Source organism: Canis aureus, chromosome 15 (assembly GCF_053574225.1).
Source record: "Canis aureus isolate CA01 chromosome 15, VMU_Caureus_v.1.0, whole genome shotgun sequence".
Classification (NCBI taxonomy): Eukaryota; Metazoa; Chordata; class Mammalia; order Carnivora; family Canidae; genus Canis; species Canis aureus.
Window position 1 is genome coordinate 66,536,719 of NC_135625.1, and position 22,925 is coordinate 66,559,643.

The 22,925-nt window shown below is 40.1% G+C and overlaps 1 protein-coding gene across 13 annotated transcripts in view; it reads right to left on the bottom strand.

The window, feature by feature from the left end:
- EZH2 (enhancer of zeste 2 polycomb repressive complex 2 subunit) overlaps positions 1 to 22,925 on the bottom strand; it is a 64,953-nt gene that overhangs the window by 36,934 nt on the left and 5,094 nt on the right. For 6 of the 13 annotated variants that reach the window (XM_077850292.1, XM_077850289.1, XM_077850296.1 and 3 more), the window contains 2 exons: positions 2,144 to 2,267; positions 1,418 to 1,546 (listed from right to left, as the gene is read on the bottom strand). In XM_077850292.1, coding sequence (XP_077706418.1) covers positions 1,418 to 1,546; positions 2,144 to 2,260 — 246 coding nt within the window. In that variant the 5' untranslated portion in view covers positions 2,261 to 2,267. Of the gene's footprint in view, positions 1 to 1,417; positions 1,547 to 2,143; positions 2,268 to 4,310; positions 4,449 to 5,860; positions 6,163 to 22,925 lie in introns of those variants that run through there. The other 7 variants (XM_077850293.1, XM_077850299.1, XM_077850301.1 and 4 more) reach the window with 3 other exon arrangements.

Sequence of the window (22,925 nt, forward strand, 5' to 3'; positions counted from 1 at the left end):
TTTCTAAATGGTCACCACAGATAAAACTTTTGAAAGAACTACTGAGAAGCCCCATCCTTTCTCCCTTTGAGAACTTTCTGACTAGTGTAGAAACAAATCCCTTCCACCCTTAGTATATTAACACAAAGTCATTTACCTCTAATATGTAGTCCCTGACCTGTCCCAGATGGTGTGGAAAGTGTTAGCAGCACAGGATATATATTTATACAACTGCAAGCCCAAGCTTTAAAGAGCTGTTACCTGACAAAATGAATAAATGACTAAGAACCATTCCAAGTCATGGGTCTCCAAGACCATCACAGCATGATCACGATCATCACTAGGACCATGCTACTGTGACAGTACTGACAAGTCTCCAAGGCCAGAGTGTCTCATGCACTAACAAATTACTTCATATTACAATTTTTCATAAGTATCATATCGTCACTGAAAACATTATAGCATAGATCCCACTGTCTAGGTGTTTCCTCCGTTTAGACAGAGAAACAACCATCCACTGTGCAGTTTAACTTAAATCCCAAATAACTTTCTTCCTCCTTCTTGTTTAGGCACCCATTCCAGTAACATTCCCCCTCCTATACCATGTTTTCCTGTATATGACAGGTACTTATACCACAGTGCTTTACCCAAACCCTACTGATCCGTCCTATGCTGTTTTTCAGCTTTTGCCATTTTCTTTTTTTTTAAAAACGGCTCCGTGCTCAGCGTGGAGCCCAACACGGGGCTTGAACTCATAACCCTAAGATCAAGACCTGAGCTGAGATCAAGAGTCGGCCGCTTAACCGACTGAGCCATCCAGGTGCCCCAGGCTTCTGCCACCTTTTCATTTTGCTGCCACTGTGTTTTATGTGCCATTTAATTATAAAATCTGCCATACATGTATGGCCTTCTTTTCGAAATAGGATTAAGACCTATTCCAAAGATCTTTCTTTTAAAAAATACTATAAAAAAGGACTTCTGATCTCAATACTGAATTTAAAAATTCTTAGAGAGCTGCAGAATTTGAACAAAATGTTCAAATAATAAATAACTTTCTTAGTCTATGAATATGAATGAAAAGGAAATATTTCTTATAGCATGGCTAATTCAGAAGGGACCAAAAAAAAGACAACTATGAGTCAGAAAGCCTTGCTCTAAACAGTGATCTGATGAAGCCATTAAAGAGTATTAAAGTTAAAAGTTTTTTTTAACCAACAATCCTCAAAAATCTATGAACCTACCTGGTAACAGTAAAATATATGCTAAACACTACAGCTCTCTTATAGGGACAGCTAGTAGTGGCCTGAGGCGGTCACTAAAAGAGCAATAAAAAGACGGACATCCTGAGGTGAATGACTTCCTATCAATAACCAACCAACATTGCAAGAGCAAACACCAGAATGCACCGATAATTACTACAGTGCGTGAGTTAACCAACCTCCCTGGTCCCGCGCAATGAGCTCACAGAAGTCAGGATGTGCACAGGCTGTATCCTTCGCTGTTTCCATTCTTGGTTTAAGATTTCCGTTCTTTCCAAAATTTTCTGACGATTGGAACTAAACATACTCTTTAAAAAAAATGAAGGAGAGGAGAAGAGAAATTGTTCATCGTTAGAAAATGTGTAGTATCTCTAATGCAAGTTAACATCTAGTGATTTCTCAAAAATATCAGGAGCGTTCCTTCAAACACATACAGATTTTACACTAAACTGTGGCTTCCCACATTCGAATCACATAGAAGCACCACACCTATTATTTTACTAAGAGTGGGCAGGGAACAGAAAATCATTGCATCCTTTCTTTGTTAACATCATATAAAAACAAAATCAATGACTTTAGAAACATAAAACCATGAAACACATTCCTTTATATTTGGGTCCCAAATCTGCACGTGTAATACAAAAGATACACTAAAAAGATAGTGATTTCTAAGCAGATTGACTGGCCATTAGATTTCAATCTTTCCATTCCCATTACTGTGCCTGGGACAATCTTTATGTTAATTAAGACAGATCAAGGCCCTTGGCTTCCAAGCCTTCATGTATCTTACTATAAATATGACCTTGGCTGAAAATGGACCCTTGCAAATTGAAACTTATCTTTGGGGGGCGGGGCGGGGAACTACCCTTAACCGTAGGTGTGCTTCACAAAAGATAAAGCTGTACCTTAACTTCGTCAGCCCGCCTGAACCTCTTGAGCTGCCGCAGCCGCATGTACTCTGATTTTACACGCTTGCGCCAACAAACAGGTCCCTTCTCAGATTTCTTCCCAGTCTGGCCCATGATTATTCTAAAAGCAATGGTTTCATATTAAAATCACTAATCTAACCAGCCTGAATATGATCATTTGTGTTTTAATCCCCAGCAAACTAACAATCAGCAAAATAAACAATACATGACACTGATGACATTTGCAAGGATGCTCATTCGAGTTGTGGGGTTTTATCCTTAAAACATTTCATCCAAAATATGAGTTTTTATTTAATACAACTTTTAGGAGAGATTTTTATTGACAAAGGTTTTCCACTCCTAAAAAGCAGCCGTCTTTACAGAAACGTGATCCCATTACAGAAATTAAGCATACTATAACATGCTAGTTTTCAGCCTATGAGATCCACACATGTAGACACATACTCTTTTTCATCAAGTTAGCATAAATGAAGAATATGATTGAAAAAGAGAAATCTGAAAATGTAAAATTTACATACAGAACTAAAAGTAAAAAATACACAGTATAACGAATGTACAAACTAAAGCATTCCCCCTGCACACACTTTTTACCAGGCTTCTCACCTTAAACACGGTGATAAAAGTCTGTACTTTTGCCTCTTGTGCCCCTTTTACTCACACGAGGGGTTTTTCCACTAGCAAACCAAAAATGCAGCAAATGCCAAGCAAATTCTCCAGGCTTATCTTCAGTTGCAGGCTCTAGGTAACCAATTACGCTTAAACGTGGGGACAGCCTATAGTTCCCCAGATGCCTAAGTACAGAGTCCCCATTTTAAGTCTAAACAAGTGTCCCCTTCTAGAACATTCACCTCTCAAAGTATAAAAATCATACTTGTATCCTAAAAAATTAGGACATTCTCTCTGCCAGAAAGTACAAAGGGCTGCATTAAGGATGTTTGCTGTAAATTTATCTAAGAGCAAAGGAAAGTCAGAATGTTTTAAATAAAAGAGAAGGGGGAGACTGACATTCTAGAAAGAGCAGGTGACCAATAGAGGAGGTTAGGACTGCAGCACAGCATTCGCACAAGAGAGGAGGGTAGCTTCCCCCACCACAGTGGTGATAAAAGTAAAGCAAAGGAATTCAAGAGTCACTTAACAGAAAATTTGGTGATGGCTTATATATGAGTGGACAGGGGCACCTGGGTGGCTCAGTGGGTTAAGCATCTGCCTTCAGCTCGGGTCATGATCTCAGGCTCCCTGCTCAGCAAAGAGCCGGCTTCTCCCTTTCCTTCTGCCTCTGCCTGTTGCTCCCTCTTTTTGTGCTCTAATAAATAAATAAAATCTTAAAAAAAAAAAAATGGAGTGGATGATATTCTGGCTTGAATACCTGGTAACAGAGTAGAACCTCATTTACCTGTCCACATAAAACCCTTGGGCACAGAGAAACCGCCTAAAGAGACAAGATTTAGAGGGCGGCAGCCCAGAGGTCAGTGGGTAACTTCCTGTCAGGATAGCCTCCCACCAGAGACAAGGAAAGCAGCCTCGTGGACTACTCTGGCTGAAAGAGGGGCAAGATAAGCACTGGATAACCATCGAGTACTAGGAACCAGGCCCTGAACATACAAAGATCAATGACACAGAACTTGCCCTGATGGAGCTTAGGTGCCACCTAACAAGGCTGAAAACAAGAAAACAGAATAGGAGATATACAGGAAAAATTCCGGGGGTGGGGAGTGGCAGGAAAGGTGTTAACAGAACCTTAGAAGTTGAGCTGGATTTCAAAAGGCCAAGAAAGATCAGAAGAGACTCTGACCCTAAGGTATGAGCAGGAGGACGGCTGGAGATGGGGCTCTGAAGGCCAAGAGGTCCAGCTGGCAGATTCCACTAACAGAGAGGGACACCTAGCCAGCTGGAGACACCACTGAGGGAATGAGAAGAATGAAGAGATTTCAGAACTTGAGCCAAGTCGGTCGGATGAGGCCAAAGAGATATAACTGAAAAGGTTCTAAGTGTGACCTGAAAAGACTGGACGGAGGAAGACGACCCCATCTCTGAGGCAAAGTACAAAGTGAGGAAGACAGAAGATGGTGAGGGAGGCCAAAAAGACGGGGGTGGGGGGGGGGGTTATTTAAGAAACCTCCATGCCATTCCTTTGCTTTCTTACCTGCTACTTAACAGAGGAGCTCAAGTAATTCTATGCAAATTCTTTTCAGCCGTGTAGCACTTCAAAGGCCTAGGAACTAGCAGGGAGAACCATCAGATAAAAAGGGATTATCTTGCTTCATTAGCTCACAGACTAATCACAACTAGTGCATCTACTGCCCTGACAAATTCCTGGGCCCTGGCAGCAGCACCCCTGGGCCCCGCCCGCACCTGCCGAACCCTGGAGCAGGGATGTGGGGCTTCCTTCCCACTGTGGGGCAAGACGGATGTGACCCTGGCTCATCTCTGTAAGATGCGCATCTTATGTGCTTGGTGAAGAGGTGTGCATCCCATGTCTGCACACTAGAACTCGCCTTGCCAGATATTCTGAGTGCCTTCCATGGCACTCCCACCATGAGCGACAACGTCTTTGGTCAATTATGTCACAACAAAATAGTCTCTCTGACCAAAACTGTACAAGCTGCAAGGTCAACACCACCACTTTTCAAATTATTCTAGAACCAGCATCTCTGTAAGACAGCGTGTACGGAAAAATTTCTACGTTTCTAAGTTTCACACAGCTCTTCCAGATACAGAAGTATAAAAGTGAAGCTATGAAACTATAGGATTATCTGGTCAATATGCACAATAGAGATGAAATAAGAAAAAGCATGGTAACTCACCTATGGATTCAAATATAAGGATCATAACCTCTGAACAACCTAAGAAATAGGGGCACCTTGGTGGCTCAGTGGTTGAACAACTGCCTTCGGCTCAGGGCGTAGTCCCGGGGTCCTGGGATTGAGTCCCACATCGGGGCTCCCCACAGGGAGGCTGCTTCTCCCTCTGCCTGTGTCTCTGCCTGTCTCTCAATGAATAAATAATAAAATCTTAAAAAAAAAAAAAAAAAAGGCAACCTAAGAAATAGATCTAAAAATGTGTGGACCATTCTTTGAATACATAGGGATAAGTAGGCTGGTCTACTAAAAAGTAATAAAATTTAAGCCACCATTTAGAAGACTGGTTTACATAAAATAAACCCGCTCCCACTTTCACAGCATTTACAATATATTAAAATCATGTTTTCAAAAAAAAAAAATGTTTTCATATTTTTCATTCCAATTCATCCCCACTGTCACTGTAAGTTCTTCAGGAGCAAGAACCATTCTTACTCATTTATAAGATCCCAGAGCCTGGCTGTGTGCCTGGCAAATACATTTTAAAACAAACAAAAACAGAACACATCTCCTAACGAACATTAATGGTGAACTGTTCATGAAGTCTAGGTATGCCACGAAGTATGAAAAGGAAGGGTGGGGCCTCCTGTGAGTGGGCATGAAAATGCACCCCACTACCACAAAAGCCCCAAGGAAGAGGAGTCTCAGGGATGACTCAGACCCCATGGTCCAGAAGCCCTACCAATCAAGAGAGGATATCCTGAGTATAAAACCTGGAGCGTTTGGGATTTCTTCTTACTAAGGAAATTGATATTACCTTAAGGATCTTTTCCAAACTATAGGGATAACACCAGTACCTCCAAGTTGGTTACAAACACCAAACACACTGCCTCACCTAGTGCTGAGCAAGCAGTAAGCCTCCAAATGTCAGCCAGCCCCGCACCCTTCCCACGAATGGCAGCCTCGAATCAGGTCTTCTGATTTCCACCATACCACTGCCCAGTATTAGAATCCAGTTCCAAATATCTACATGTTGGCAGAAAAAAGCCTCTATTAGAATAACGAGCCACTAAATGGATGAGGATTTGTGAATACACCCAATTTTTACATTTCTCATTCAAAAGATTTGTTAGTTTCATAGGTGAAATGGCACTAGGGGGATTTTTATCCAGGGTACGAAAAGGACTTCTCTTACTCAAAACAGTACAACTCTAATCATTAAAACAAGACTCTATCCATATACAGTAAAACCCAAACAACAGGTATTCTTTAATTCAAAAGACAAAGCAAATTATGGCAGGAGACCATCAAAACCTTTGTACAATGCAGCAGAACCTTACAAAATAACACAGATACAGGTTACATAAGGAAAGTAAGGAAAAATACATAGTCCACAGTCTCTTTATCCTAATATCCTGAACTCCATTGCCCTTGTAACCCCGCTCTCTCCCACCAGAGCAGACAAGGTGTCTGTGCCACCCGCATCAGCTCACCAACCCTTCTCTGAGGACTACCATCCACAGGGTGCCAGGGCACACCGCTCCCTGCTGACAGGCACCAGTACACACTAGATAAATGATCAGACTGGTCTGGTCACAGGGAAGATTTCAGGAGGCTCCCTGCTAAGTCAGGACAAGAATGCACACTCTTTTCCACTTAGATTCGAACCTGGATATACAATGCCCCAACAATCACTGGAAGCCAATCTCATGCTCTCTCTCCGCAAGCCTGAGAGAAGAGTCTGCAAAAAAAAAAGTCAATGACAAAAAAGAAAAAACACCCAAAACCAAGAAATGGACTCTAATCACCTCACTGAGCGAGCCCTGAACCGGGCGAGCTTTGCCAAACCCAACTCTAGAACATTCAGTTACATAAGCTAAGAAACGCTTTTTTTTTTTTTTTTTTTTCTTAAACCGGTCTGGATAAGGTTTTCTTGCCACATGAAATATAAAGCAGTCTGAGATATATTCTTGGTATTGAGACTACACATACAATAATGCCTGAATTAACAGAAAATGTGTTCTGGTGACCATTTCCTCACCAAGGACATCACCTCATCAAGGACATCACCAGAGACACCAATTACAGCAGTCCTGCCCACCTGGTAAGGAGCTTCCTCCATCCTCTCAGGTTCCTACGGCCCCTGTGATGTGCCAGGAGACACATCTCCACCCCTCAGGGGACCAGGACACAAAGCCTAAAGAACGAGCATTCCGCTCTCTCTTAGGTCCAACTTGTGAGGGGCCTTTCCTTGGGTTGGTACCCCTGCCCCTCCTTACTCAGTGACCAATGACGAAGAATTAAAAATAAATTCCCTAGGCATTTTCAGTTCCCTTGAGGCCTTTCTTTAAAGGTTCTTCATTCCTAAATGATGGCTCAAGGCACGTGCTAGTGCCTATTTAGTCTTGCAGGATTCTGTTTTCTACTTGTCTTAAGAAAACTAAATAATAAACTACATGTACTACTCATCCTCCCTAACTAAATTAATAGCATGAACTCTGACTCTTTACGGACTACCAGACTCTATAAGGTCAAATCCAAACCTAACAAAATTTAAGTAATACGATTCCAATATTCTTGATGTCCATCCATAACTAAAATGTCTTTTTTACTTCACAGTGAGCCATTAAATTGCCAACTTTGAAAAACTGCCAGTCTGCAGCAGTGCTTATGTTTAAGATTCTTTGAGGGCAGCTGCTCATCTCATTTAACAATTTTATTTTTTTAGGTTGAGCTCTGTGCCCAACATGGGGCTAGAACTCATAACCCCGAGATCAAACCTAAAACTCTACTGACTGAGCCAGCCAAGGACCCCAGTTCCTTTTTTTTTTTTTTTTTTTTTAAGATTTATTTGAGAGAGAGCGCGAGAGCACACAAGCAGGAAGAAAGGGCAGAGGGAGAGAAAGTACCCTCAAGCAGACTCACTACTGAGCACTGATCTCGAAGCCCAGGGCAGGGCTTAATCCCAGGACCCTGAGATCACAACCAGAGCCAAAAATCAAGAGCCAGCCTCTTAACCAACTGAGCCACCCAACCCTGCAAGCCACCCAAATGCCCCTCATTTATTTCTTAAGTTAAAACCCACTGCTTTAATAAACTCAAAAATAAATTAACAGTAATTAATCTTTGTAGGTAAGGGAAAAACATATAAAGAGAATTTAGACATATAGATACTACCCTTGGTAAGAGGTAAAAATCAATTATCTGAGAAGCAGATCTTATGCCCAAGGGGAAATAAAGGCACTGCACCTCGAAAAGAAGACCAAGAGTGAGGGGTCCCCGTGGCACAGCCGTACTGCTGCACTAAGGACTCCAGACAGACAAGATTTCACCTCCTGCCATCACTCCAGTGTTAGGTCTACACAGATTCTGAGGCCAGGCTACGTTCTAGCTCACCCAAGGCTGCAACAAGCTGAAGAAAGAGCAAAATAAATCACAATGGTACTGTATTACAACCGAATGAACAAGTATCCAGGAGTCCATAAAATAAATAAGTAATTAATAAGTAAACGGGAGAAGAGGGGCAGTCCTCCTTACAGGGAATTCCAAATAATGACATATGTATACCTCTCTAACCTGGGAGCCTGACCTCAGGTCCCTTCCCCCTGAGCAGGGCCTGGACTCAGTAACTCACTTCCATGGCAGAGAGCCTGGCATGGGAAACAGTAACATCACCGCAGAGAAGCCCAGAAGGCACCACCTCACACCAAACAATGATGGATAAAAGATGAGGGACAAGCCACATTGCCGTCGTGTGCCGCTCAACATGAGGGAAGAGGGACATTTCACCTCTGTGGCCTTCTTCACCCAAAACCTCAGAACCCACACCTCAGTCTTAGCACACAAACACATCAGACAAACCCATACCGAAGGACACTTCTACAAAATACCTGATAATAGTCCTCAAAACTATCATGAGGTCATGAAAACAAGAGGAGTTTAAGGAACCATCGAAGTCTGAAGGCCTGAGGAGATAACTAAGTGCTGCGTGGTGCCCTGGCCTGGATCCCAGGACACAAAACTGGTAAAATCCAAATAAAGTCTCTAGTTTAATTAACAGTAACATACTGGTGTCGGTTTCTACATTTTTAAAAATGTACCAAGGTTACAGAAATCTAAACTTATTCCAAAATAAAGTTTAAAAAGAAAAGAGAGACGAGTAAGTTATACAACCACCCAATGTAAAAACATTCACTTTTAAAATCCCCTCCACTTTTGGGGTGCCTGGTTGGCTCAGCTGATACAGCATGTGACTCTCAATCTCAGGGTTTTAAGTTTGAGCCCCAAGCTGGGTGTAGAGATTATTTAAAAACAGAAATCTTAAAAAAAAAAAAAAAAAAAAAACCTTTATCTTAAATAATTTTAAATACATAAATTTTAAAAATAAATGACACCCACTTTTAAAAATGATAAACAGAACGAAAACACATAAAAAATGTCCAAATGTGATAGAAAATGTTAAGGGAGGGGGACAAAAAAACGCACCAATGATTAGAAATCTGGAAAAACATCAAGTCAAGGGACACCTAGGTGGCTCAGTCGGTTAAGCAGCTCTTGGTTTCCACTCCTCAGGGTGGAAGATCCAGCCCCAAGTCAGGCTCCAGGCTCAAGCCCAGAATCTGCTTAAGACTCTCCCCCCTGCCCTCCCCACCACAGCACGTGAGCTCACTCTCTCTAAAATAAATAAATAAATAAATAAATAAATAAATAAATAAATAAATAAATCTTAAGGAAAAAAAATTAAAAAGAACAGGCAGTAATTAAGGCAGCTGGTACTTTTACAAACCTTAAAACAAAATTGAGGGGAAAATTCACACGTACAATTGTACTATTTTAAAACTCAGATTAACATTATACTTGAACAATTTAAAAGGAAAAAACCCTCCATAAATGCCTTAAGATGGTGTCTACTTAAAGAGATAACGCACATTTAGGCTGCACTAAGCAAAACACAGAACCTGAACCAACGAAAGTAATCGTGCCCTGATTACACGTGCACTGATCAGCCGAAACAAAAGGATTCCATACAACTCAAGTCCATTTTAGCTGTGCTTAAGATGGTCAGAGAATCGTCTCTCTGCCCCAGCGGGGAACACAGCATTAAGCACCTGACACAGAAAAAGAGCATTTGAGTTTAGAGTTTGAATAGAGAGAAGTGTTGTATAATATACATTTACTCATTCAACACATACCAGGTATTATTTATAAAAACTGAAAGCTCAGCAGTAAATAAAAGAGAGAAAATTCTGTAATCCCATAAAACTTACAATCTACTTGGATGGAAATGACCCAAAAAAAAAAAAGGAAAATGTTTTAGTGTGGCAGACAATGTTGAGCACTATAAAAGAAACCAAACAGGTAAGTATGGTAAAGCAGGTATGATAAGCTCGCAAACAAAGGAACCTGGGCTGGACCACTTAGCACCCTCCCTGTGTTACAAAGCCAATGGGATACCGAGACCCCCACCAACCAGCAAACCCAGAAGTAAAACACACAGCACAATATTTCCCAGTAAAGATTCCAAAATAATTGGATTAAGTATATATCCAATATAGATCTCACCACTCCACAATGCTCTAGTGATCAATACAGCTTGACAGGATAATCAACTGGCATTAAAACTAGTATTCAAAGATCGCTAGGTGCCGCTGTTCAGGTTAACTATGAGGTCTGATTATTCTGGAAGTTAACAAGCCATTTTATAAAATCTGTTTATGCAAATAGCCATTATCTGTGTTAGTATTTGTAAGCCAAACTAAAGAAACATTATAAAACTGGTCCCAAGGCTATGGCATTGTTATAAGCTCTACTGTTGGTTATTCAGTTTTAACCAAACAGCATCATTAAACATGTGTTGCTGATATGACTAGTATATTTCATTTGTAACTCTGCTTTGATTTTATCTATACATTCTCAAGGAACATATAAGGCAACCCTCAGATCCCATTTAACACTCAAGTTTGAAAAATATATTAGGAAAAACTGGAGCATTGAAGTAATTCAGGAATAAGGTGATCTGAGCTCTGACTAGGTTGATGGCAATGTGAATGAAGAGATACCAAGAGACACTAAAATTAAAAATCCAAAAATAAACCTAAAAATAAATTAACTAATTAAATTAAAAATCCAGATGCCCATATACACTGGGGGTAGGGGGGCCCTTGGGGATCAAAAGAGGCCTTAAGTGAGCCACTATAACAACAAAGAAGTTGGAACTTAGAATGCAGATTATCAGATGTTAATTACTTACTGGGCCCTTCCTAGCACAAACAGAATGATGGGCAGTTCACAGGAAACACACCATCCTTCGCAAGTGTCTGGTCTCAGGACCCCTTTAGTTTACCTGGGCTGTAACGATGGGTATGTAGGATCTTAGGAATACTAGCTGAGGAATTTTTAAAACATCAACTCATTTAAAGATAGTAACAGCAAACCTATTACATGTTAATAGAAATAACATTTTAAAAACTACTTTCCTTTTAAAAAAAAAATCACTGAGTGGTATGGTTTTACAGTTTTGCCAATTTTTACTATCCATCTTAATAGAAGACAGCTGGATCTTATCTGCTTCTGCATTCAATCTGTTCCAGTATGTTGTTTTGGTTAAAGAATATGAAGAAAATCCATTTCCAAACAGGCATTTAGCTAGAAAATGGAAGTGTATTTGAACAGCCTTTGAGGTAATTGTGACTCTCATGCTTTGATATTAGACCAAAACTGTTCTGTGAAAATAGTGGCTGAGCTTGCAATTCAAGCTTTTCCTCAAGACAACACCATTCTTCAGTAAGCAGTGATAGATTTGTAAGATTAGTTGCAATGTAGAATCTGAAATTATAAACTTTTTGAACTCTGCTACGTTAAAATTCATTGGTCTATTCACTTTGAATGGATCTTTAACCTGTGCATGGTTTTATATGATCATCATTCCTCGTATCTGAAAAATACTGGCCCACTGGGGTTATGCAGATTTCCCCAAAACTGACATTATTTCCAAAAATCGTATTTGGTAAATCCACCGATCTCATCTGAAAAGTCTTTTAAGTATTTATCGGGAAACTGTCAAGTTCGCGGTGACAGATACAAGTTTTCCAAAAATCCTAATTTTTGCTTGAATGCTCAAAACATTATCATCGGCGACAAATACAGTTGTTGATTTCCTTGAAGGCTCCTTTCACTGAAAAGTGCTTGCCAAATACCCGTCTGAATAATCTTAGTCTGTCTGTCAACCCCTCTTCCAAGCAAAACCGTTCTCCATGAAGAACACAGCCAGTGCAGTGCTGTTCCTAAGACCCATCCTGCTTTGGTATGCAGCAGAAGCAATTTACACATGGCCCCATCTTGGTGCACAGAACATTTCAAAAGTGTGCACCCGGGCTCACAAGTTAACAAAATTAACAATTTTTATTACTTCATCAAGAACATTCCCTAGAACTGCCTTTTGGTGTCTTGTTTTTTGGGTTTTGGAGCACAAGTGCTAAGGCATCAATGGTTTCAAAAACCTACCATGGCTTTTCCACCATTGGTGCATATGTCAACACACGGAAGGAAGAAAAAGAAGGAACGAAAAGAAAGTGGCAAAGAACATTTCAGTACTGTGACGAGGATAACCTCACAGGCTCTCTGAGGTCCACAGACCATGCTCTCAGAAGAGTGCTGCGCTGTAAGTGTATCCAGACACCATACAAATCAAATCGCAACAATTCCTGCCTTTTCATTTGCCTAGCAAAGCACCTAGAATGAGCAATATATTCAAATTATATACTTCTAAAATACACATTTAGAAGAATGAAGGCCTAGAAATCACCATTCTTGCAACTAAAAACAAAATCAATATGAAGCTTATTTAACGGGGGATACTTTTGCCCTGCCAAACTATAGAATCTAAATGGTAGTATGCCATACATCTGCGCCAAATCAAGAGACTAGCGTCTAACAAAATGCATTTTAAACAAATTGCTTGTCTTCACCCATCTGTCCCACCCTTCACCATTGTAAGAAGGGATCAGTGGTCATGGTCACTCTCTTCTGATTCTAAAACCTAAAACCACCTCATCCTACCAAGTAATGCCCCATTCATACAGACCTGAACCTACCCCCATAAAAGAAAGATAAAATAAAAATATTGTTCAGGGACCTTTTCAATTCCTAGAATGCCTCCATTTGTATCTAGGAGAAAAATGACAAAAATACACAAAAGCTCACTAGTGCTGGACCCAAGTATTCCACCCAAACAACCTGCAAAACTCTAGAAGAAACTTCTGAAGTTTTGGTTTGAAGGACTTGGGGAGGCCAAGTCCTTTAAACCAAAATGAGCCAAAATGAGAGGTATTATCAACCAGAATTTATGAAGTATTCAGAAAATGCTAAATCCTGTAACACGACGGGCATCTCGGTGCCTAAACGTTAGCAGACCACTTGTACATACAGCTACAGATGAGCAAGCATCATAAACAGCGTTTGTGCTCAAGAGTCTTTAGGAAACAGATGAGCCAGTGACTAGTGATCAGGAGAAAATAAGGGGGCAAATACAGATCTTATTTGTAGCTCGAAGTGAAGGAGTACTAAAAAAGGCACAGTACTGCTCAACAGCACAGGAAAATGATAGTGACATGGCAGTCTCCGCAGAATAGAAAACACTGACTTGATTGTCACAGCAAAAGTGAGTAGATTCTGCACTAATGCACTTTCCACAAAAATAAGATCACGCTCCTCCTTCCAGCAGAAGAGTAAACTCAACTGCAAGTTCAACATGGAATCTACAGACCAGCATTCCTGTGTTTATCTGAAATGCTATCAGTTTACAAAGATATGTCTTGGAAAAGAAATGGCCATCTAAATTTAAACCAATTGGAGGGGGCGCCTGGCTAGCTCTGTCCGTGGAACTCAGAGTCCTGAGTTCAAGTCCCACACTGGGCATACAGATTACAGATTACTTTTTTAAAAAGTTGCACAAGTGTAAACCAAGTGGAGAATTATATGATCTCATTCATTTGGGTCACTATAAAAAAGTGAAAGGGAATAAAGGGGAAAGGAGAGAAGATGAGTGAATATATCAGTAAGGATGACAGAACATGAGAGACTCCTAACGCTGGGAAACAAAGGGTAGTGGCAAGGGAGGTGGGCGGGGGGTTGGGGTAACTGGGTGATGGGCACTGAGGGTGGCACTTGACGGGATGAGCACTGGGTGATATGCTATATGTTGGCAAACTGAACTCCAATAAAAAATAAATAAAAATGTCATAAATGTCAAGAATTTGCTTCAACAGGGGCACCTGGGTGGTGCAGACAGTTAAGCCTCTGACTCTTGGTTTTTAGCTCAGGTTGTGAGATCCAGCACCACATGGGGCTCTGCACTGAGCACTACTGAAGATACTCTCTCCCTCTCTCTCAGCCCCTCCCACTCCCGCTTTCTCTAATAAATAAATCTTTAAAAAAAACAAAACAAATTTGCTTCAACAGTAGACAGATTAAATTGACATTTAGAAATAAAAGTCTTCTTTGAAAATATACTAAATCCATTTTATTAGCTGAAACCTCTCCTTTCTTTGGGTGTGTACTCAGTTTAACTGAAATACTGCTGGAGGGAAATGAAAGACAAAGTTATGGCTCAGAAACTAAAACTATGATATATAACTCATGATTCAAAGACAACACAAAATACATTTTATTCATTTAAGATATATACTATTCACTACTAGCTGATACAAGCAAAAACGGGGATCCCTGGGTGGCGCAGCGGTTTGGCGCCTGCCTTTGGCCCAGGGCGCGATCTTGGAGACCCGGGATCAAATCCCATGTCGGGCTCCCGGTGCATGGAGCCTGCTTCTCCCTCTGCCTGTGTCTCTGGCCTCTCTCTCTCTCTCTCTCTCTCTCTCTGTGACTATCATAAAATAAATAAAAATTAAAAAAAAAAAGTTTGGATACAAGCAAAAACGTAGGTAAGTCTGATGCCAGACGTTCTTCCCTCTAGACAGTCGATTTTAAATCTTACACCTCTGATAAGTCAACATCTAACACAAATTTAATAACATCCATTGTGCAAAATTTTAAGAGAAACTCGAGTCAGGTAAATACAAAGGATCTTGTATTGCACTGTTCCAGCCAACAAGTGCAGGAACTAGCTGCCAGGAATCTGCAGCTCCCACAGCCCACTCCACCTGCCTCCGATGCGGTGGTTAGCCACTCAAGTCCAGCGCTCAAGGGTATTTTTCAGATAGCACTGGCCCTGAAGTACGAACCAACAACTCTGTGCTCAAAAGAAAAGCAATGATGCATTCCTCATAGTAGACAAGAGACGGGCTGGTTTAGGGCCTAAAGAGAAGTATTTATGATCTGGAATCTTCCTAGAACTTTTCAATGCATAACCCTGCTGACATACATACTATTGTTGTCTGCACCCTGTCCTTACGTCCTAGCCCCCAAATGAGATGCAGTTTCCTCTGTATTCTGAAGACAGAATTAGAAAAAAAAAAAAAAAAAAAGACTAAGCCCAAAGCATTTACAGCACCTCCCAGAGTCTGCAGGCATCCTACAACCAAGTGACTGTTATCAGCTGGTTTCAGCATTTGAGTTTAGTGTACACCACAGCGGGGAAAAATGTCTTCAAGTGCCATTTCTTTCATCTGTGGACACCAACAGAACTCCTCACTGAGTGAGACCCTTCAGAAACTTCTTGGGCTCATCTCCACCCTGAAGTTCACTTTCTTGCTGAAAATAGTTAACAGTTTACGGACAAGATGAAAGTAAAAGAGGTAGGGACAGTTATAAATTACAAGTGTTTTTTGTGAGTTTCCTATCCGTAAGGTCCATCAGGAACATAAAGACACTGAGCTGCTGGAAAACTTCAAACTTTACAGTATAATTGACAACCAATGATACTTTTCAGTATTTGTTTTACCAAAGATATTGTCTATTGAATTTATTAGTATAACATCACTTGTCACTAAAAGTTAAAGCCCTGGGAAAATCTTTTTCAGCCTCCAAATACCTATGGAAATGCTATAAAGAATTCACCAACCGCAGTTATCACTCTGCAATTTCCAGACTAATATGAAAGTTTTTAGGCAGGAAAAAACGACTTCATCCCAGCACTTCCATGCAGAAAAGGAGAACAAGAAGGCTAGGATGAGTGCCTAGCATTTGGGCCTCTTAGACTCTGCGGCTAGGAAAGACAGGGCTTTTGTTTGGTAGTCCGGCTTGAAACACTGATATTTTCACTAGTACAGAATGTCTCCTTATAGAGGGTAAGAAGGAGAACATCTCACCCTTTATCTGAATAGTTCTAATGGGTGAAGACTGGGGCAGCCAATAGTTTTAAGAAATTTTCTTTTCCAGAAAATGTATATATGTTAGGTCCAGCTAGCTGTTTGGTTACATGCTGTTAGCGGGTTAACAAGTGGCAACTGGTAAAGAAAACGATTTTATTTCTTTAAATTCAACACTAAATTCTATCAGAAAAATCGGAAAATAACTTTTAACTTGCCAATGCAGGTACTTGTAAAGAGAAACTATTTTCATTTACATCGCACACAGTACTCTAAATAGTACTTCACTTCTGATACTTCCAGTCACCAAAGGTGTGGCAACACCTACTGAGTGTCCTACAATTTAACTCAATTGTGACACTATCTACCTGGAGAGGGCATCTGATTTCCCGAGGTTCAGGGCTCAATCCCACAAGACTTGTTCCTCTCCGTTCTTCAGATGCCAATGCCAAGTCCAGACTGTCACTTGAGTTCTGTGCCAACCAGTTCCAGACTGTAGGCTCCCATGATCCCCTCTGGGTTCAATTAATTTGCTAGAACAGCTCACAGAACTCAGGAATAACAGTTTCTTTACTAAATCACCAGTCTGTTAGAAAAGGATGTAACTCAGGAACAGCCAGATGGAAGAGACGCACAGGGTGAGGTGTGTGTGAAGGGTGCGGGCTTCCAGGCTCCCTCCGCAGCAGGACCTCTCCCAGCTGCTTCACAAGGTCTCCCAACCCCGTCCTTTAGGATTTCTCTGGAGCCTTCATTACGTAAGCATGATTCATTAAACCTTTGGCTATGGGTGACAGAACTCCAGCTCCAGCCCCCTCCCTCCCCAGGGGTGGGGGAAACGGCAGGTCTAAAAGTCCCAATCCATCTCTTTGTGTCGTCCTCAATTTCTTTCAGAAGTGTTCTATAGTTTTTAGGGTATAGATCCTTTACCTCTTTGGTTAGGTTTATTCCTAGGTATCTTATGCTTTAGGGTGCAATTGTAAATGGGATTGACTCCTTAATTTCTCTTTCTTCAGTCTCATTGTTAGTGTATAGAAATGCCGCTGACTTCTGGGCATTGATTTTGTATCCTGCCACGATACCAAATTGCTGTAGGAATTCTAGCAATCTTGGGGTGGAGGCTTTTGGGTTTTCTTTGTAGAGTAAAAAAATAAAAATAAAAATAAAAGTCCCAATCCTTCTAACGCCTCGAGTAGCTACCCTGGCAACCAGGCCCATCTTTGGGGGCTTTCCGCAAGCCATCTCATTTGCACAAACCCAGGTACTGTTCAAAGGGTTTTGTTACAAACACCAAGACACCTTTATCACACTTATCACTTAGGAAATTCCTAGAGTTTTAGGGCCTCTGTGCCAGAAACAGGGTAAATATTGTAATTCACAACATCCCAACCTGATTGTTTACAAAGCTAGTTTAGTCAGATACATAATAGCACCTAAAAAGCTTTATGCTATTATGCCTGTAATGAAGGGACAATAAAAAAAAAAGAGAGAGAGAGAGAGAAATAATAAGCTTTTAATCAGCATTAGAGGTTTTATGAATTAATTGATCAGAAGAATTTCAGAGAAATGCATATAATGTAACAACTCAAATGCCAGCTAGGGGGATCACAATCACCTGTAGTGGTGAGGTGAACTCCAGTCCAATATTTCTCAAACTCTCCAGAGGAAGCGCTCTAAGTGGGTAACAGAAACCAACCACCTTGAGTCTCAGTATCTGAGTTAAAAAGGACTCTAGAGGCAGCAAAAGCCTCTAAGGGACTTGGGTCCTACTGGTTGTGTGAACCTCAGCAAGTAAGTTATTTCATGAAGTTCCTATTTCTTTATCTGCAAAACAGACATCTCCTCTTTGAAAGCACATGGTAAATCCTCAATAGTTACAAACTGTTCAGTTACTTGTTCATCTTTATTTTTGCAATGAAGATGAAATTCACAAAAGCTACTTGCTACAAATACTAGTTTAGTGGCAGAGTCTAGCTTAGAGCCTAAGCTCTTTGCAGAATATCCAGTAGCCAATGGGAAGGTGCCCTTTAAAAATATCTTTACAGTGCCGCCTGCAGCCCAGGGCGTGATCCTGGAGACCCGGGATCGAGTCCCACGTCGTGGGCTCCCTGCATGGAGCCTGCTTCTCCCTCTGCCTGTGTCTCTGCCTCTCTCTCTAGCTGTGTCTCTATGAATAAATAAATGAAATCTTTTTAAATAAATAAATAAAAATATCTTTACAGCCTAACCAGCTCTGTATTTCAGACAAATATTATCCAAACGCAAAACTACCTACAGGCCAAAGTGGGACAGCAACTCATTTCCTTCCTAGCCTGCTGTTCAAGCAACATTTCTACTACATAAAAGTCTTTGATTACTACTCTAGAAGGGCATTTTCCAAACTTTTCTGACCCATCAATACTTTGCACGGCAACATATCTCACCGTATCCATGGCGGGCGGGGGGGGGGGGTATTAATCACTTTTGCAAATTTAATTTGTACTATTAAATAATTTCAATGTGAAAACATTTCAGATCAAGATTTTATAATTAAGGATACTCACATGGCAGTTTTTTCCATTTAGTATGATAGATCAGTATACTAATAAAAAAAAGTTCATCTCAATAGAATCTTTAAAATATTCAAAAGATATTTTTTCCATTTACCAAATAATATATGGTGCTTATTTTAAATAATTCATATGCATGATTTCCAACGAATTTGAAAAGTAAAATGTTTGGTTTAGAGACTCCATGTCTATTAAGCACAGGGCAGGTATCTCAATAAACAGTCATCAGTTCTACGATTTGTAAGGCACAGGGTAGGTGCTTAGGCACCTACAAACAAAATACAGTGATATTTCACTATTAGGCTTTGGCACTGAAAACATAGAAAGCTCCTTTAGTGACTAAAACTTGAACTATTTAAAGAAAATCTTCTAATTTTCTTAAATTTGGGGGGGCTTGCTTATAAAAAAGCACTTCTCAGATGGTCTTTAGTATCAAAAACCAAGGCACCAAAAAAACAGACAAAATAGACATGATGTTTTGTCTTTCTGACACGTTTTTAAAACTTAATAGACGTTTGGATATATGAATTTAGTGCACGTGAATGTGAGGGATAAAAATCATCCTGAGATAAATTTACAGAATTATTGTTTTACACTCCTCACTTTTTTCCAGTTTCTCAACCTTTTTGATCTTAATCAACAGTATATGAAGAGTATAAATTAAGACTTTACAACAGTATCTGATAATAGGAAGAAAAGTTCACTGGGTGATATATAGTATAGCCATGCAAAACTCACTTGGATAAAATCTCCAAGGCTCTGCTTTAGGGGCAGGGGTACTATTTAAATAATTATGTATTGAGTTGTAAAGAACTGATCGCCCAAGTTTTCATGGCTATGGTCCTGAATCCACTCCTCAAAAATTTTATTTTTATCTACTATGTACAAGACTTTTTCCACGGTCACCATGTAGATGAGTAAAATAAAGCTTAAAATGAAGCAAGAGAGGGAAATGAAACACAAGAGATGTGTTGTGGTATTTCTCTCTTTGCAGAAGATAAACTGTATAGCTTAGCTGGTAGAGGGCAAGGGTGTTTTGAGCCAAACAAGCTAAACAGTATCTTGCTAAAATGGTAGGGAAGACATTCCAAAAAAGAGGACAGAGCACACTTTCTATGTACAACTTCCCGGACACTAGTAAGAAGACCGATCAAGTTCAACAAAGGGAAAGGTATAAGAAAATTATCAGAGATGAGACTAATTAGGAGAGTGCAGGCTGTTCTGCAGACTGCCTAGTTTCAGGAGTTTCTTACCTGAAATGACAGCCAGCGGAGACTGAGCTAGGCAATGGCATGATCTCCCACAGTGGTGTCTGACACCCAAAAGTGGCCCAGAGGCTTGCTTTCCCCCACCCCCACCCCTTATTAAAGGAGGAGGTGTGCTCGCTTCGGCAGCACATTACTAAAATATTAAAGGAGGAGGAGTCATGTATGTCCTATAATGAAGAAAAACTGAAAATTATTGTGAGGGTAAACTGGGTGCTGAGCAAAAGAACTGAAACTGTGCAGAAATAAATAGGATGCAGAAATCAAGTATATATAACCTCTTAAAAACCATCCTGTTTGTATAACAAAAAATGTACTTAACTGTCAAAATAGGTAGACCAAGCTTGCAATCCCATCACTTTTACATACCAAGTTATAAGATCAAGGTTACCTTTGACTTGCTTTTAACATTCTCATTTATCCTCTAATAAATGAAAAGGTCTGAATTACCCAAACTGAAAATTTAAAGAATTACTAAATATTATTACTTTGAAAACAGCTTAATTTAAAAATTCCCAAAAAACAGGGGCACCTGGGTGGCTTATTGGTTAAGTGTCTGCTTTCGGCTCAGGTCATGATCTCAGGGTCCTGGGAACCTGAGCCCCACATCGGGGAGTCTGCTTCTCCCTCTCCCTCTGCCCCCACCCCTTCGTGCACACACTCTCCCTCAAATAAATAAAATCTTTTAAAAATAAAAATTCCCAAGCCACACAACTGTTTATATAAAAAGTTGGTTTTTTCACTTCCATTCTTCTGCAAACACATAACACTGTTATACTCCGAACTAAGTAACTTGTGGATTAAGTATAAATTCATTTTCACACAATTTAACTGAATTTAAATAATTCCACCTCCCACATTAACCTGACTTAACTTGACCTATACATTGTCAATAATACACAAAATCAAAGCATGGAATAAAGGAGAAAACATTTGCAATACATATTACAGAGAATGTGTACCAAGAATATCAAAGACCTCTTACAACTCAATTAGACCAAAAAAAAAAAATTTTTTTTTAAATGGGTAAAAGGCTTGATCAAAAAAATGTACACAAATGGCCAATGAAGCACTTGAAAAGATATTCAACATCACTGATCACCTGGGAAATATGATTTTAAACCACAATGAGATACTCAACACTCATTAGTCAGCCCAAACTTAAAAGTCTGGCAACACCAAGTGTGAGCAGACACACTAACTCCTGCAGAGCCGCCAATGAAACCATAACCCTCCGTAAGATGGCAAACCATGTGGGAAAATAGTTTGGCAGTTTCTTATAAAATTCAATCATCATTTACCCTATACCATATAACTCAGCAGTGCAACTCTAAGGTATTTAACCCACCAACGAGAAATTAAAAAAGAGATGTCCACAAAAGACTTACACAAATGGTCATAACAGCTTTAGTACAGCCAAAAACTGGAAGCAGCCCATGTCTGTCCATCAGCAGGTAAATAAAAAAATAGCATATTAATACAATGGAATACTATTCAAAAATAAGAAGAAACTCCTGAAACAAGCAACATGGATAAATCTCAAAAACACATTGGATGAAAGCCAGTCACAGAAGAGTATAGACTGTGTAATTCCTCTGATGGGACATTCTTTTTTTTTTTTTTTTTTTTTTGAAGATGGGACATTCTTGAACAGAAACAATCTGATCAGCAGCAGGGAGGGAAAGATGTCAAGAGCATACAAAGAATGGAGGACAGCCAAGTTACACCTGGAAGGAGGTGGGGGTGACATGGACGTATATACATTTGGCAAAACTCTTCAGACCATACTCTTCAAATGTGTGCATCTTACTGTAAATAAAGTTCTATTTCAATAAAGCCGATTTTTAAACTGAAGAACTGATACTTTTCTAGAAAGCAATTTGACAATGTCTACTAAAACTTGAAATGTGCATTATCTTGAAACAGCAGTGTCTCCTTATAGAAAGTTGTCCCACAAACATTCAAAGGTATGTATGTTCTATTCCTTTGAGGAGAGATCACAATGTCCATCACAGAGGGTGTGATGACGCATTCATAAACTGGAATACTATGTATTCTACTTAACAAAACAGCCTAATAGCACAGAGCCGGAACAGCAAACTTTTTCTATGAAGGGCCACATCATAAGTAGCTTGGCAGGCTACATCCAGTCTCCTCAAGTATTCTTTTTTGGGGAGTTTTGTTGTTGTTTTACAACTCCAATAAACAGTAAAATCACTGGCAGTTCACAGGCCCTACCGAAACAAACAAAACAAAACAAAACCCAGGCTGAGAGTGAGAGACCATTGCTCCAAAAACAAAGTGAGCAAATCCAAACCCCAACTCTACAACTACCAGGCTGTTACCCACTCTATTTCTTATTACTGCACTATCAATATAAAATAAATGAAAGCAATGAGCACAGTGCCCAAGACATAGCAAGCACTAAAGAAGTATCAGCTATTTTTTTTCCATACAAAATTTCTCTGTATTGGGCAGCCCCCGTGGCGCAGCGGTTTAGCGCTGCCTGCAGCCTGGGGTGTGATCCTGGAGACCCGAGATCGAGTCCCACGTCGGGCTCCCTGCATGGAGCCCGCTTCTCCCTCTGCCTGTGTCTCTGCCTCTCTCTCTCTCTCTCTCTCTGAATAAATAAAATCTTAAAAAAACAAAATTTATCTGTATTGACCTAAAACAAAACCGTGCTGGAACAAAATAACTTGATCCCACTTTTGTAAAATAGATGTTTAAATGCATACTCATGTAAACACATTGAAAAGTTTGGGGGAAATATACACCAACTGTTAAGGTTAGGGAATGGGATTAAACAGATCAAGAAAGCAAGCATTCACTTTGTAACTCTAAAATGTTTCTGTATTTTAAACTGAACACCTATTATACTGGTATCA